The sequence below is a fragment of the Scyliorhinus canicula genome, chromosome 12 (assembly GCF_902713615.1).
Source record: "Scyliorhinus canicula chromosome 12, sScyCan1.1, whole genome shotgun sequence".
NCBI lineage: Eukaryota > Metazoa > Chordata > Chondrichthyes > Carcharhiniformes > Scyliorhinidae > Scyliorhinus > Scyliorhinus canicula.
Window position 1 is genome coordinate 118,371,030 of NC_052157.1, and position 17,741 is coordinate 118,388,770.

The 17,741-nt window shown below is 40.7% G+C and overlaps 1 protein-coding gene across 4 annotated transcripts in view; it reads right to left on the reverse strand.

The window, feature by feature from the left end:
• Positions 1–2,253: 2,253 nt before the first annotated feature.
• The window catches only part of LOC119974715 (B-cell CLL/lymphoma 7 protein family member B-like), a 31,843-nt gene continuing 16,355 nt past the window's right edge, over positions 2,254–17,741 (reverse strand). For 2 of the 4 annotated variants that reach the window (XM_038813862.1, XM_038813865.1), the window contains 5 exons: positions 16,402–16,431; positions 15,234–15,348; positions 12,436–12,606; positions 9,301–9,380; positions 2,254–6,886 (listed from right to left, as the gene is read on the reverse strand). In XM_038813862.1, the coding sequence (XP_038669790.1) occupies positions 6,788–6,886; positions 9,301–9,380; positions 12,436–12,606; positions 15,234–15,348; positions 16,402–16,431 (495 nt within the window). In that variant the 3' untranslated portion in view covers positions 2,254–6,787. The remainder of the gene's footprint in view (positions 6,887–9,300; positions 9,381–12,435; positions 12,607–15,233; positions 15,349–16,401; positions 16,432–17,741) is intronic. The other 2 variants (XM_038813863.1, XM_038813864.1) reach the window with 2 other exon arrangements.

Genomic DNA, 17,741 nt, shown 5'->3' on the forward strand with positions numbered 1-17,741 from the left:
AGCGCCTGTTCGGGTACAGAGGGAGAATTCAGAATGTCCAAATTACCTAACAGCACGTCTTTCGGGACATTTGGGAGGAAACCGGAGCACCTGGAGGAAACCCACACAGACATGGGGAGAACATGCAGACACCACACAGACAGTGACCTAAGCCAAGAATCGGACCTGGGACCCTGGAGCTGTGAAGCAACAGTGCTAACCACTGTTCTACCTTGCTGTCCTTACCACCCACATTCCTGTCTAGATCATTAATGTACACTACAAACAGCAAGGGACCCAGCACCGACCCCTACGGTACGCCCATTATCCTCTGCCTCCTGCCACTATGCCAATTTTGGATTCAATTTGCCAAATTGCCCTGAATCCCATTGGCTCTAGACTCCCATCTGAGCACTTGTTAAAAGCCTTACTGAAGTCAATGTCGACTACATCAACTGCACTGCCCTCATCTACAAACCTGGTCACCGCCTCAAAAAATTAAATCACAATTTGTTAGGCATGACCTCCCCCTGATAAAACAATGCTGACTACCCTTAATTAATCCTTGACTCTCCATGTGGAGATTAATTGTCTCTCAGAATTTATTCCAACCATTTTCCGACCACTGAAGTTAGACTCACTGGCATGTAATTACCTATTTCCCCCTACTTCTCTTCTTGAATAACGGCACCACATTAGCTGTCCTCCAGTCCTCTGGCACCTCTCCTACGACCAGAGAGAATTTGAAAATTCGGATCAGAGCCCCTGCAATCTCCTCCCTTGCCTTACACAGCAGCCTAGGATACATCTCATCTGGACTTGGGTATTTATCTACTTTTAACCTCGCTAGAACCGCTAATACCGCCTCCCTCTCAATGCTAACCTGTTCAATTATATCATAGTCCCCCTTCCTGCTTTCTATACCTATATTGTCCTTCCCCAGAGTGAACACAGATGCAAAATACCTCACTTACATCTTTCGGCTCCACACACAGGTTGTCACTTACTCTATCACTGGTTACCATTTTGCCCTTAATATATTTATAAAACACCTGGTGATTTTCAAGTCATGAAGCATTTGCGGAGAAAGGAACAGAGGTAACTTTATTACCCTATTATTTTTTACACTTCTCTGAGATTTGTCAACATATCTGCTCTTCTATCTGACTGTTTGGGGACTTATAGTACACTCCTAGCAATGTGATTGCCCACTTTTTGTTTTTAAGTTCCACCCATATGGCCTCAATTGACAAGCCTGCTAATATATCATCCCTCCTCGTTGCAGTCATTGACTCCCACCCTCTAATTTAATCTCCCTCACTCTCTAGCCTGCCTCTGACCATCCCTTTTGCTCCACCTGACTGACCCTCTCTCCTTTTTCAACAGCATAAAAGCCATCACATTTCTATCCCTCTTCAGTTTCAAAGACATATGGAATTCAAAATGTTACCTCTGTTCCTCTCTCCACAAATGCTTCTAGATTTAATGAGTTCGTCTAGCACTTTCTGCTAATATTTCAGATCTGGAATAGTTTGATTTTATTTTACTGGTAGATTTGCAGTTTGGTGTTCTCAGGTAGGTTGTTGTAGTTTCACATTGTGTTATTAGTTACTATTCATAGCCCCTTGTTTAGGATTCCTCCACAAATGAAAATATCTTCTCTAGTATCAAGTTCCTTTTTAATCTTCGACCTTTAACATATGAACTTTTATTTCGCAAGGGGTAGATGACCGTATTCCTCCGATCTTACAGCTATCATTTGCCATTTACATGCCCATTCTGGAAGTTAAAAAAATAATTTTTTTAGAGTACCCAATTCATTTTTTCCAATTAAGGGGCAATTTAGCGTGGCCAATCCACCTACCCTGCACATCTTTTGGTTGTGGGAGAGAAACCCACGCAAACACGGGGAGAATGTGCCCATTCTGGAAGTTAATATTTTCTTGTACTTTGTCAGTCTTCATTAGCATAGACTAAACTCTCAATTTGGTGAAAAGCATTTCTCCAAATAATAAACAAGTTCAAGTTCCAGTCCCAGTGGAGCGCAAACTCCCACCATGCCAGTTTGAAACATTAGCCTCTAACCCCACTTTAGACATGAGTCCACTCTAGCCATTTGAAATCCCAAGTATAGTATACCTACTGCATTAACTTTGCCTACTCATTCTGTGGGAGTGGAGGTGGTGAGTGGGCTTTATTGAACTATAAATCACTCTCTTAATATGCCTGGTATGTTACAGACAGTTGCAATATAAAAAGTCAAAATAAAACCTGTTCTTTTTAATCCATTGCAATACTTTATTTTCACAAGCATTTTTAATAACAATCTAAATAGTCATTCAGGTTTTACAATATGAAAGGCAATACTTAACCTGTTGAGGTAAAAAAGTATTTTTTGACATTATGGTTTGCATCTTCAGCAATTTATTTATCACTGAGACACATACCAGTGATTTACAGGTTGTTTGCCTCGGTCTCAGTATTCATGAACAGGAGGCAGATTTTACAGTCAATAACACAGTGAAGGCAATAGAAAAGTATCAGCACCCATTCTAAGGTGCTTCAGTAAATATCAGAAAATAACTTTCACTAAGTGCTTTATCTTAAATGGAGCAGAGTATGCAAATGACCATAATACACAAATACTTTAAAAACACACACACATATGTGCTTATACCGATTACCAAGTCTGGTGTTTACCTTTTCAAATTTTTAAAAGGAAATATAACATGAAAAACATTTAAACCCAAGACTTAAAACTCAAAATCCATTGTTTAGAACTCAGGCTGTGCAATGGAATCAAACTAGTTATGTTGTAAAATTGAGTGCTCGATAATTGGTGTTGATGCAAAGTCTGCTACTATAATTAGAACGCAGTCTAGGCAACATACCCCATCTAATGGTTGACATACACCTTCAAATCATGTTTCTTTGGAATATACAATTTATTAACATTTCTCTTCACTGCCTGAACAAATCCATTTGAGGCAAATCCATTTATCTGGAATAAAGCTAACAAAGTTTTATTTAATTATGAGAGGAACTCATTTACATTTTTGAATCATTTAAAACACCAAGTTCTAGTGACCCATGTTGAATGAATTCTCAATATTGGCTGCTATGCACAGATATGTAATACACTGTGCGCACAGACCTTTTTTTCAGCAAGGCTTGTTGATTCACTGGTCTAATAACGATCAAGGCTTTTCATACCGGCAACTCACATTTGGAATCACTCAAGATCAGTATATTCTGAGATTGATTGAACGAAAATGGAGTTACAAATCAGAACTATCAGTATAAAACATATAGCCCATTACAACGCCAAAAATGAACTGCCCATTTCATTCTAGGAAAATTCAATTAACTACCATTCAAACCTTATTGAGTGAAAAGTGTGAGCCTGTTCAAATGTCCCAGAACATTCTGGCTGGTTTCCATTCCATTGCACAGCACTCCATGCATACAAAGCAAACTTTCAATGGTATGTCCTGGACCAAAAACAAACAGTAGCAAAAAGAGCAGGCTAAATGGAATTACAAAGAAAAATATTCAATGTACAAATCGATTAGTCTATTTAGCTCTTTGTATTCAAAAATATATCTCTTATGCATTTTACTTCAGAAATTACAATCTTTAATAGTTTTCACATTGTCCTGGCTTCACTTCCATGAAAAGCAAAATCTGTATCAGCAAGGTGGGGGTTCATACTGTAATTAGGAAATCTCCGCTCTTCAAAGACTCAGAAAAAGAACCCAGTGGGTTAAAGATCCGCTGTGTACAGCAGCAAGGTACATCGAATCTCCACGGCGGTGGGAGTCAGTGGGTGAGATTGGGGCAGGGTGTATTGCGCACACCATAATTGGCACTAAAAAGAGATCCAAATCTTGCTTATTCCTACAGAATATTTTTAATACTTTTTAATGTTGTCAAGATCCAGAAAAAAAAATTGATAAAGCTAAAATATACAAATTATTCACAGGGGCCACAAGTTAAAAATGAGGAAGTTAGGAGTAAGAAGGTGGAACTTTTTAACCCAAAGGGTAATATAGATCTAAAATATACAAGGACAAGATATTGAATCACAAAATACAAAAGCTGTACAAAATGCAATTTAGATCCACTTCTGGAAGGAGGAAAATGGGGGTACTTTTAACTTGCACTGCTCGGTGAAAAACAGGTGATAGCAGATATGCTGCTCCATTTTACATCTTACCCGATTTTCTTTACAATCAACTTCAATAGAAATGAAGAACGGGCTGCCGATTCACTATTACCTGCTTTTCGTTTGGTGATAAAAGTTATAATTACCTAATCGGAGACTGGGAGAAGATTTGTAGTTTGATTGGTCTATAAGGAGAGTCATGTTCACCAAATAGAAAAGTTGAAAACAGCAGGTGGGGATCAGAAATTAAGTACCAAACTCAAACAAATAACACTGATACTCACACCTGGACCAGACAGCAAGCATAGATCATGGGCAAGGATTTGACTGGGGGACACCACAAAAACCGAGGTTTTGGGTCATTTATGAAGGGCTGAAAGGGGATGTTTAGGTAGGAGCACTATGTCCAAGGAGGCATTCCATTAGGACTAGCAGGGTCCAAGGATAACATGGATGAGAAGAAAAATATTACACATTACCATGAACTGTCTTTTTATTGTCCAATTAACAAATTATTTTTCTGCCTAGAGACAATGAGAAAACTGTTCAGAAAAACATTTTACAAAGTTGGGGGTAGGGAATATATAATAGGTTTAAAGTAAAGTCTGTATGATGAATGTCCAAGGTTTTATTTTTGAAAAATTTCTCCTTTCCTGAAAGTGTTGGTTCTTCATACAAGCCAAATACGTTTTCACAAAATACTCATCCGTTGGCAACATCTCGGCTAATAATTAAGATAGTTAATCAGTTATGTTTTCAATAAGAACTGAAATATTGTCCTACAATAACTAGTGTAATATGTTTAAGGATCTTCATACACAAACTGTCAGATTATATTTTTATTGTTAAACTTCATGATTGATCAGTACTACTGGTCATATTCCCAACTAGCGTTTTAATCTAGTATCATCTCCAGTTAGGAAGCAGTCTGCTTTCAGCAAAATCAGCTGCAGAAGACAGCTGTCAGTTTGATATAGAATTTGACTTGTTTTGGTAGCTGGGAGAAAATTTTCTTTCATCTTCCTCTCAACATGCCAGCTCCTTGCTGGGATTCTATTCCGGGGTGCCATCAGCTTTCCATTATGTTGCTGAAGCAGTCAATCTTCTTGTATACGCCTGTGCAGTCAGTACCAACAGATAATTCAAATGTGGCAGGAATTACAATTAAATCTTATCCAAGTCAAGTCATCTATGCATGCACTTTAATGGCATAGTCATAAAGGAGCAAGAACCCTGGCTGGTTTTCCACTGAAGGCAAAGGTATCCAAGACCAAAATTGGTTTACTTTTTTAGTAAATCTCCAAGTCATGTGTGAGCCACTATAGGGTTCTCCCAAAGGGAAAAATGTAAGTCCTGGTTTAGAAGGTACAGAAAATTGGTTCAGTATCACTGAAAAAAGTGCATAATTTTCTGTATCTGCAAAAGGTACAGCAAAGACCAACAATATCTTAAAGATTCAACATGCTCCTCCACAAGATTTTCCAATTTATTTTGCTCAAGCAAATTTATTAAAATAATTAGCTCCAGAAAATTGGATTTTCAAATATACATGCTTTGTATACTAGTCTTATGGGGTTGTTTTATCAGGAAAAGTTCAGAAAATTGCAGTTTAGAAAAAGCGATGATCATCCTACATGAAAATCTGAGGGGACTTGACAGGGTAGATGCTAATGGGGTGTTTCCCCTCGTTGTGGAATCTAGAACTAGGGGGCATGGCTTTGAAATAAAGGGTCACCCATTTAAGACAGCGGTGAGGAAGAATTTCTGTTTTAGAGGGTCATGAATCTTTGGAATTCTCTACCCTAGAGCATTGTGGAGGCCGAGTCATTGAATATATTCAAGGTTGAGACAGGTAGAATTTTCAAGTCTTGGGAGGCATGTTTATGGGGAACAGTTGGGAAAGTGGAGCTGAAGCCACAATCTGATCAGCCATGATCTTATTAAATGGCAGAGTAAGCTCAAGGGGCCAAATGCTCCAGTTCTTATGTACTTATACAACTTCAACAGTATTTGCTTAAAACTACAGCCTTTGTGCCTTCCTTGGCATCAGGTGACAAATTCCAACTTTACATCATGGAGAGAATTTCAGGGTGAAGACTGCGCATTTAGGGATTAGTTAAGAATCAACATCAATCTGTCCTCATTCAGCACGGTTAACCTTCATTAGGACTTGGAGGCACTTCAGTGTCAAGGCACTTTCATATTGATGCTCAGGCTCCATATTAGCAGCCCTCAAGTCTCCACTCCACCATTTGTATTGCAGCAGTGTGCAGCTGATCCCGGTGGAGGATCAATAAGAAGGTGGCCAACGTTTTCTTGCTTCCGATAGATATTCTTAAGACCCGTCAAATCCAAATGCTGGATACAATTAAAAGGCGAGCAGGGCATTTCCTTTCCATGAGAATACTGCTTTTGACACTATCAATATAAAGATGTCTTTGACGAGGAAGACCCAGTGGAGCCATGGACCACATCCCACAAAAGGGACATCATCCTGCAATACAGAAACACTTTAAATTCACACCCAAACATCACAATTCATTAAAAGTGAAAAATAAATATAATTCTTCAAAATCGGACAGTCAATTGCGTGATGGTCAAGTCAGAGTGTACCATGGAATACAGCCAAGTTGAGATTCTGGGTTAGCTCTCAGTTACTGGCTGGCTCACGGCATTCTGTCCAGTGCAAACCCTCTTCAGTGGTGGTGCCCCTGAATCTTCATCGTCCTCCTCTTCCACGACCTGTTAACAAATTATAGAGAGTTGATCTGAAGAATCAGAAAGTCTGTCCTGTCATAGTGTTAGGAAAACAAAGGTAGTTTTAATTTAAGGTACTTATATTTTTATTGGTAAACATTAGAAATAAGGTATAGGGTCATGTGATGAGATTGCAGGAGTGGCTGCGTTTTCCTGAGCTCTGGCTCTACTTGTCCTTTAATCCTTTATTTTATTGCTTATTTTTGGGATATATGTCTTGTACCGTGACCCTGGAAGAACCTGGCTAGATTTTAGCAATAAGGAGTCGAGTCAAATCAAAAAATCCTTGTTTGATTGAGGTGATCAGAGACGGATGGGGGTGGGCCCAACTTGCAGTGGCTATTTTGCTGGTGAGTGGGTCCTACGCCTCAGCACTGCTATCAAAATCAAGATGATGCTAGCCATTGTGAATGGTCCTGGACAACGATCTCAGCATCTTGGTGTAGGTTCTTGGTGCTCACTTTGATGAACTATGAAATATCCATGAGGGAATAGTGGAAGCAGGGAAGAGAATCCTGTTATTTGATAGAGCAATTTCCCTAGTGAGGGCTCGCCTTTGGTCGTTGGAAATTCTGTTGCACGGTATATCGTTTATCCTGACCGACTCAGGGAGTAGGTGCCAGACATGGCGTGTTCATGCCCGGTCTCTTGCGAGGAGTTGGGGGTAGAATTCTTGAATGATTTTGAGAGTTAGCAATCTCTATTTGAAAGCTGGGCATTTCAGGTTCGACAGAGCACATTATATCGGTCCTTTCAAGTCTGGGGTCAGTCAGAGACTCCAACCACTAGTCTTGTCCTGGATGCTCTTTGTGAGGGGCTGGAGGCGGCTGGACATGCCGACTCGTCCCCTCGTGCGGGGACCTAGGTTCCTTGCTGCCTGGGCTTTGGGGTGATGGTGAAGGTGCTTCATTCAATGGAACTTTGGAAGGATCCTGAAGGTCGCTTGACAATCCTGTCATGGCTTTGACCTTTCCAAGCGCCATGGATGGTGCCATTATCCTGAATTTCATCAATAATCCTGGACTTTAATCCTTTATGATTTTGCAGTTGATTCCATGTTATTATTTTTTTTTCCTGACAAGAGTATACAATATATGAGCGCAGAGATAAAGGTCACCTTTTATCCTGTTCTATCAAAAGCAATACTGAGTCAGTAATGTGACATGTGGTTTGTGCACAGTCTTGTTCTTTTTAATGTGCTGCAATCCTTGCATTTATAGGGGAGGAGTGCATTTTAAACACCCCTCACCTCATTTACAGAGAAGATGAGTAGAGCCACAGAAAGGTGGTGGGTGGTAAGGTTAGGTAAGTCCTCACTTCGATTGAGGAAAGTTTCCAGTTAGAACGATCGGTATTGGGTTTTAATTTTGTATTTTTGCTTCTTTTAGTTTGAGAATCTGTCGGGCGTCACAGTGGTTAGCACTGCTGCCTCACGGGGCCAAGGATCCGGGTTCGATCCCGGCCCCGGGTTACTGTCCATGTGGAGTTTTCACATTCTCCCCGTGTTTGCGTGGGTCTCACCCCCACAATGAAAACATGTGCAGGCTAGGTAGATTGGCCACGCTAAATTGCCCCTTAATTGGAAAATAAATAATTGGGTACTCTAAATTTATTTAAAAAAAATAAAAAAAAAATAAATAAAAGTTTGAGAATCTGTTCTTTATCTTTTTCAGCATCTTTATTAGTGTCACAAGTAGACTCACATTAACACTGCAATGAAGTATCCTGCTGGGCCCTACATAATGTTCATTTCTCAGCAGAGACCACTGGAAAATTGACCAGTAAATGGAGTCAATTTTCCCTCCAATAAAGGCAACTGTAGCTTCCCAACTGTCATCATTTTTACTCACTCGGTCACCAGGTAACCCAAGTATTCTGTTTACAATCACAAAATGCGAATGTTTTTACCGTGTGTTAAATCATCCTAAACAAAGGTTGAACAACTGCATTATTCCCTTGAGCATTAAAAATGTTGGCACCTGTCATTTTAATTTATAAACCAACGGTCCTCAGCATGATTCAAATTTCTTAAACCACATTCACCCATGTGTTTCTCAGGAATTAATCATTCCCCTTCCACTGTGGCTGCATGATATTTGAACTGGCACCAAAACAGGGACATTTACAGCAAAATAAAAATAGCAGTATGCATAAACAGCCGAAGGTCATTAAATGGGTCTGTGTGGTTTTAAAAAATAAAACATCTGCGATCTGAAAATTTGACTCACCCATGTCCAAACCAAGCTGAATAATCCAAGTAAGAGGAGTGGTAAGTAGGAGTTCAAAGTTGGTTTTGGAGCTCAATGCAAATGTGTGTTCTGCTCTAACTACTTAAAAATATACATACAAGCACAGTCTTTCCTGAATGTAGCTGTACACACAATATGTTCCTGGCTTACCTGAGGCTGCAAGGGAACCAGCTCCTCCTTTGTGAGCATTGGAGGGTCATCTCCTACTTCTGAGGAAGGAAGGGAAGGTTCTGTGAGAGAGAATTGAGAAATTACAACTGCTATAACCATAATGTCCACTTACTGAATAACAGACACAGAAATGGCAGATTCTAGCAAGAGGAGAAAAAACAGTGAAAGCTAACCAGAAATAAACTGGAAATTGCAATATTAGTTTGCACTTTCTTCAAAGCAGCTAGTTCATACACCATCAGGGAAAAGTTTTAATGAATTCAATCTAAACTGTGTCAAGAAAGTAGGACTGCTCTACAGAGCTTGCTGGTTTTAAAACTGAGACAATAGATAGTGTAAGGGTCCTTCCTGATGCTTCTCTTATTTCCCCTTTATTTTTGCCGTTATTATTTTTGATCCATGGATGCTTAATGGACATGTTTCTTTAAATCAAACAGCAGAGAGAAGGAGGAATTCAAGAAGTTGCAACATAGTATTCGGTGCTGCTAGCTTTGGATAGCAAGACCCAGACTTTTTGGCACCTGAGAGATGAGACTCGGTTCGATTGATTGGACGGTGGCCAATTAATTGGCCAAAAGGCCGTATTCTGCATGGTGATTAGGTACTACTCGAGTGCAATGATTTTCAGAGACCCAAGAAGCTCAGTTTGAATCCTGGAAACTCAGGGAACGGAACTTCTCTCTCTCACTCCAGAAAGGCTCTGAGTGCTGTATTTCTGAATCTGGAAATACCCGAATGAGTTTACAGTGAAAACCATTACAGGCTGCGAACAGTAACTTGGATCTGAATGCTTTCTTTGAAGGAAGATCTGCTTAAGGACAACCGTCTGAAGAACCCAGGTTCAATCCACACCCCGGGTCACTGTCTGTGTGCAGTTTGAACATTCTCCCTGTGTCTGTGAGGGTCTCACCCACACAACTCAAAGATGTGCAGGGTAGGTGGATTAGCCAGGCTAAATTACGCCTTAATCAGAAAAAAATAATTGGGTACTCTAAATTTAAAGAAAAAGACAAACATCTGACTCAAAGACTCTTCCTACTTTTACTTATTTTTGTACACCCCTCTCCTCACCCCTGTTGTCTGTTTTGTGTATACTATATATATATATATATAGAAAATATATAGAAGGTGGGGGATTAGGAATTAGATAATCGTTAATAAGTTGTATTTCTGCATATTTCATTATAGTTCTTCTTATAAATAATAAGTAATTGTGTTTAAATTTACAAACCTGGTGACTGCAATTATTGGCCAACCAAGGGCCAAAGGCTTTGGGTATTTTCCTAGGAATTATTGGTTAATTCAATTGTGTGGTAACTCCGGGTCAAGTAGGGCTGGAATTGACCGTGCACTAGCCCAGGGTGTTGCAACGGTAGAACACTATAAACTGGCTTCAGTGGCCCTGAAAGCGGAGTGGGGTAAGCAGCTCCCACTCCTAATTACTATCCAGTGACAATAGAAAAACCTTCTGACACTCATAGTCTAGGCTCAATTAGTGGATCTGTATTGGAGCAATTGGTATTAGTGTTCAAAATGGTTGTTATCATAGCATTTACAGTGCAGAAGGAGGCCATTCGGCCCATCGAGTCTGCACCGGCTCCTGGAAAGAGCACCCTACCCAAGGTTAACACCTCCACCCCATCCCCATAACCCAGTAACCCCACCCAACACTAAGGGCAATTTTGGACACGAAGGGCAATTTATCATGGCCAATCCACCTAACCTGCGCATCTTTGGACTGTGGGAGGAAACCGGAGCACCCGGAGGAAACCCACGCACACACGGGGGAGAATGTGCAGACTCCGCACAGTGACCCAAGCCGGAATCGAACCTGGGACCTGTGAAGCGATTGTGCTATCCATAATGCTACCGTGCTGCCCTCAAGCTACTCAAAAGAAGAACTGATGGAATTGTGCCCTAGTGAGAATAAGTGTTGTCAGGAGACAGGATCACTGTTTCTGTGTACATATAAATAATGGGATACTTATTCTCCCTTTCTCTAAGGAAAAAGTGTATGGTACAATTCTTATGTACATCAAATACCCTCCAGTACTCTAATTGTAGAGAAGTTATTTCTGCACATTCTGGCAGTTTAAATTGCAAGCGTCTGCACTGTATTCATGTTGGTAGTAAGAATAGAAAAGCAGAACATTTTTAAGATGAATGAAACACCTAAATGTTATCTTTAGAGAGACTGACTCATGCTCATACAAGAAACACAAAGTTAGCAATTAGAAAGACAAATGGCATGTTAGTTTTTATTGCAAGAGGATTAGAGTACAAGACCAAAATTGTCTTGGAACGTTCTGCCTACCACACAACTGAGCAATGTAGAGTATGAATTTCAGTGTCAGTATGATGCCAGGTGCATGGAACATACGGCTTAATGATTGGTTCATCGAACCAAACAGCATATTCCTTTGATTGTTCACAATAGGCAAAGTACAGGCCAGACTGAACCATCTCACACTTGCAAAACCCCAAAACAAAAATGTGTGTTGTTCAATGTAATTCTGCAATTAGGCAACACGTTGCGCTAATAGCTACACTAACAAACAATTTAAGATAATCCAATGTGGTTCACTCACACTTGCTGAAAACATACATTTATACACAAGGACCCATTCTCTGCAAACAAGAGGAATATGTTCAAGCCTTATGGCTTTTTTTGTATTACGCAGAGGCTTGTGAAGCCTACTGCTTTCTCCATGACAATACCTCAGAGTTAATTTTCCAATTAATCAGCACTCCTTTTCTCCTGCAGTATATTGCTGTGACTGTTGGTGAAATTTGGCATTCTCGCATTTGTCCTGATGAGTGCAAGATGAAAAGGTTTGACAACTTGTCTCTTTTAAGCAATAATTCTTTGGTGATTTTTTTGGAGATATTTGTTGGGGAAACAAATCAGGACACCAGGAGAACTCTCTGCTCTTGTTCACAATTACCTGAGCAGCCAGGCAGAACCACATTTTAATGAATAATGACATCTCTGACAATTCAGCACTCTCTGCATACTGCTTTAAACTGTCATCCTAGAACCTGTTCAAGAAAAGTTCTGTATGTTCACACTGATTACACAGAAACAGTAAAGATAATTTCTATTGCTCTCCATACCTTCCATGATTTCCTGCCCAAGCATGGGAGGTTGAGAATCATCTGCTTTAAAATCAGACAGAAGGGTTGGGCTGACGGGTTCACTTTGCTCCGGGCTGGGGCTCGAGTTTGTACTGCTGTCCACTTTTACCTGGTAGGCATCTGACAGGGAGCTCTGATTACTAGTCTCATCTGAAAGATTAGGAAGGAAAGATATACTGAAATCAATCTGAAATTATCATAAGGAAGGAGGAAAATAATCCAATAGTTAGGTCCAATGTGTCACTATTAGTGTCATCAGTAAGCATTTTATAGCTCTTTCCCTTGTTTCTGTCCCTGCTCCCCTGAAGGCATTGATTAGGGCAGCAGGGTAGCATGGTGGTTAGCATACATGCTTCACAGCTCCAGGGTCCCAGGTTCGATTCCCGGCTGGGTCACTGTCTGTGTGGAGTCTGCACGTCCTCCCCCTGTGTGCGTGGGTTTCCTCCGGGTGCTCCGGTTTCCTCCCACAGTCCAAAGATGTGCGGGTTAGGTGGATTGGCCATGCTAAATTGCCCGTAGTGTCCTAATAAATGTAAGGTTAAGGGGGGGGGTTGTTGGGTTACGGGTATCGGGTGGATATGTGGGTTTGAGTAGGGTGATCATGGCTCGGCACAACATTGAGGGCCGACGGGCCTGTTCTGTGCTGTACTGTTCTATGTTCTATGACTCCAGCTTGGATATGGATTCAAGGTATCTTTCCTAGTGATCATCTCCATGCACAAGTTGAGACAGTAAATACTGTCAAGCTTCTCCGACATCTGGCATCAGAGCCAAGCCCAACTCTCTTTTCCGACTCAACTACTTCCACAGGCAGTGCATTCCATGCCCCCACTACTCTCTGGGTAAAGAACCTACCTCTGACATCCCCTCTATATCTTCCACCATTTATCTTAAATTTATGTCCCCTTGTAATGGTGTGTTCCACCCGGGGAAAAAGTCTCTGACTGTCTACTCTATCTATTCCCCTAATGATCTTATAAACCTCTATCAAGTCGCCCCTCATCCTTCTCCGTTCTAATAAGAAAAGGCCTAGCACCCTCAACCTTTCCTCGTATGACCTACTCTCCATTCCAGGCAACATCCTGGTAAATCTCCTTTGCACCTTTTCCAAAGCTTCCACATCCTTCCTAAAATGAGGTGACCAGAACTGCACACAGTACTCCAAATGTGGCCTGACCAAGGTTTTGTACAGCTGCATCATCACCTCACGGCTCTTAAATTCAATCCCTCTGCTAATGAACGCCAGCACACCATAGGCCTTCTTCACAGCTCTATCCACTTGAGTGGCAACTTTCAAAGATCTATGAACATAGACCCCGAGATCTCTCTGCTCCTCCACATTGCCAAGAACCCTACCATTAATCCTGTATTCCGCATTCATATTTGTCCTTCCAAAATGGACAACCTTACACTTATCAGGGTTAAACTCCATCTGCCACTTCTCAGCCCAGCTATGCATTCTATCTATGTCTCTTTGAAGCCGACAACAGCCCTCCTCACTAACCACAACTCCACCAATCTTCGTATCATCTGCAAATTTACTGACCCACCCTTCAACTCCCTCATCCAAGTCGTGGAGTGTTACAGTTCAGTCAGGGAATCCGAATTGCAATGCCAACATGCACTTTTACATGTTACACTCTGGAGTGACGGAGAGTGATGGGAAAGGCTCCGATGTTCTTTACATCACATGGCCAACCAGGAATCTCTCCAACTCTGTTAGAAGGCATTGCAGGATGATATTCAACCTGTTTGGCCACGTTATGAATCCATCTTCCTTGGCCATCAGGTCTGGGGGTATAGTGCAAACCAGAGCTTTCGACTCAGGCACGGACTCTATCCATGGGGCCACAAGAATTCCTACCTTCTACTGTACTGCTCTACAATTAGCCACCTAAAGTGTTGTACGCAATCCCAAAGTGGCTTGTATTCAGATCTTTCTTTACAATGGCATTGATTCTCCTTCCTCAAAGAGTGAGATGAAGTTCAGGAATTCACTTTAGTGTTGACAATAGGTTTCAGTTAAGTTTCATGACACTTTCACTGTGCAAGAATTTTGAGAAAAAAATATTTATTTACTCTGTTCTTCCAAACCTGAATAATGTATTTTGAGCTAAAGTGACATTCTGGTGGTTACAGGTTAATCACTGCTAGGGACCAATGATGGGGCCATTTTGAGGTGATGAACTAAGGCTGTGACAAGAAGTATTTCAGCTGTGTTCTGGTGGTGTTATGCTGAACAAGCTTGGGGGACAATCAAGTTATTGTGTGCAGGAAAGAAAATCACTTATTGCAAAGTAAGATTATACATGAAAATATCAAATGATAAGATTTTGCTTTACACAGTTCTTTACCAGTTAGCACTTGGGATACAGTAGCAGAGCGACTATGGTAATGGACTGGACTAGCAACTCCAATCCTAATATGGCAAAATCTGGTCATTTGTCAAATAACACTGGGAAAAGTAGACATGAAAAACTCAACTGATCTCCTTAATATCTTTCAGGGAAGGAAACATACCATTCATATCAAGTCTGGCCGACATATACATGTTACCCCAGTCCCATACTGCACAATTATTTCTCAAAACCCTCAGAAATGATTTTGCAAGTTGCCCAACTGTAAACAAAAATGAATAAATCTCTCAAGGGAACAGCCCCACCTCAAGACAATGATAATATGCAACCTCTCCAAAAGATACAATACAAATCAAGGAAAACTAGCAGTAAATGCACTGGGTCATGTCAGAGCATGCAATAGAGTTTAAGCACATTCACCATTCAGCTCCAGAAGAATGGGGGAGGAACTGTTATCAGACACAGGCAGCAGCGGGAAGCCTTTGTCTCCCTTTGAATCTTTTGTTTCATGACTGTTCTTCGATTTTGACTTGTCCTACGAACAGAAAAAATATAAGAATTAGTAGTAGGATAATCTGCCCCTCAGGCCTGCTTCATCAGTCAATAAGATAATGGCTGATCAGATTGTGATCTTAACTCCGCTTTCTTGCCTGTCCTCCATAACCCTTGACTCTTTTGTCAATAAAAGTTCCTCTAGCGCAGACTTAGGTATATTCAATGTCCCAGCCTCCACTGCACGCTGGGTAAACAATTTCCAAACACTAAACACTCACCTCAGGCAGTTAAAATTCCTTTTCATCTCCAGCTTAATTTTGAAACTGTGCCCCCAGTTCGAGGGGAAACATCCTCTCTGCATCTAACCTGTCAAGCCCCCTCAGAATCTTATACATTTCAATAAGATCATACCTCTCATTCTTTTCATCTCCAAATGAGCATAGGCCTCACCTGCTCAACCTCTCTTCAAAAAGGTAAACCCTTCATCCCAGGAATCAGTCTAGTGAACCATGCATGAATTGCTTCCAATGGAAGCAATCTTCCCTCCTGAAGGCAGATGTTATATCCCCAATGTACAGTTAGAACAAGACTTCCATACATTTATACTCCACCCGCTTCCAGTTAAAGCCAACATCATATCTGCCTTACTAATACTTGCTGTACCTGCATGTTAACTTTTGAGATTCATGTACAAGCATATTCAAATCCCTCTGTATCGCAGCATTCTGCAGTGTCTTGTCATTTAATTAATATTTTGCTTTCCCATTCCTCTTGCCAAAGTGGGCAACCTCCCATTTTCCCACATTCTACTCCATCTGCCAAACATGCCCTTTCTGGTACATACCTCAGCAGATGTCACTCCGTAGTGATCACAGTGAGAACCTGGGTTGTTTTTTTTTTTTGATTTATAAATTTAGAGTACCCAATTCATTTTTTCCAATCAAGGGGCAAGTTTTAACTCTATTGCTAACACAGGGCCACTGAGGTCAATTCTAGCATTTCTGAGAGAAGCGAAGTTGAGATCAGCTAATTCAGCACAGAATGCTAAATGAACCTGGGACCTTCTTGGTTTTACACTGGTCAATACACTTACCAATTGAGCCATTCGAGGAGCTCGGATGTCCTTTGGGGAAAAAAAAGAAAAATAGAGTGTCAAGAATTATCAATTTTAGCAATTATTTTAGTGACTGCTGATATAACTACGGGTGACTGATTTTGATAAATTACTGAGACAGTCACTTAGTAGTACAGAACTTGAATATTGTTGAAAAGAGAGACATGTTACCAAAGCTTTTGTCTTGCACTCAATTGGACAATGCAAGAATGCCAAATTTCAAATGATCATAACAATTTATACTCTAGAAGAAAAGAAGTGCTAATTGATTGGCAAGTCAACTCTGACTGGCCGAGGCTTTGCCATGTAGAAAATAGTGGGGAACCCAAGGCTCCCGAAACCTCGAGATAATTCTAAAAAGGTGCAAGGCTTGAATACATTCCTTTTGTTTGCAGACAGCAGGTCACTTCCCGCAAGTATAAATGAGCTATGTTAAGAACACGTTAAAAGCATCAGCTCTCTTTTCAGCAATTACTGAGACCAACAGTGTGAGGAACTGGAGTATTTTTTTTATCAATATAGTACCTTTAATGTTGAAAATGTTTTCTAAGGTACTTCACAAATGTGTCAGGGAAAAGGCTGAAGGGGCAAGCATTACTAATGGGACAATGTAAAGAGAGGAATAGGGCAGAGCGACACAATGCTGGAGTCAAGGAAGGGGTAATTTGAAGATGGTTATAGAGCTGGAGAAGATTGGAACATGAAAGGATTTAAGCACAAGGGTGAAAATATTTCATTTGAGCTGTTAAAAGACCAAGAACCAAAAGAGATTAATTAGCAACAACAGATGTGAAGGGTAGGCAGGATTGGGCAGATTAGATTAAAAGGCAGCAAAGATTTAGACAAACTGGCATTTATGAACAATGGAGGACGATGACCAGCCAGCAGAACGTTGAAATAATCGAGTCTGGAAGTGACAACTGCAACAGTGTCTCATTGCCAGAAGGGTTGAAGTAGGGATGAAAGCTGCCAATGTTACAGAAGTGGGAAGAATCAGAGTTTGTGATGGAGAGAATATAAATTGGAAAATCAGTTTAAGGTTAAATAAAACAGGGTTGCTAAGAGTCTTGATTCAGATGGAGACAGGGCCAGGGAATGGTGTCTTTGTGATGGGAGCCAAAGACAATGGGGGAAATTATAACTTATCCGAGGCTGGATATTGGACAAGCACTAGAAGGGTTGAATGATGTGGTAAAGAGATGGAGCTGGCTGTCATCAGTATTTATGTGCAAGTCTTCCAGCATCCACAGAACACAAAAGAAATCCAGAAAAACAATTCAAAAAGAAAATTGACACTCTTAATGATATATCCATAATGA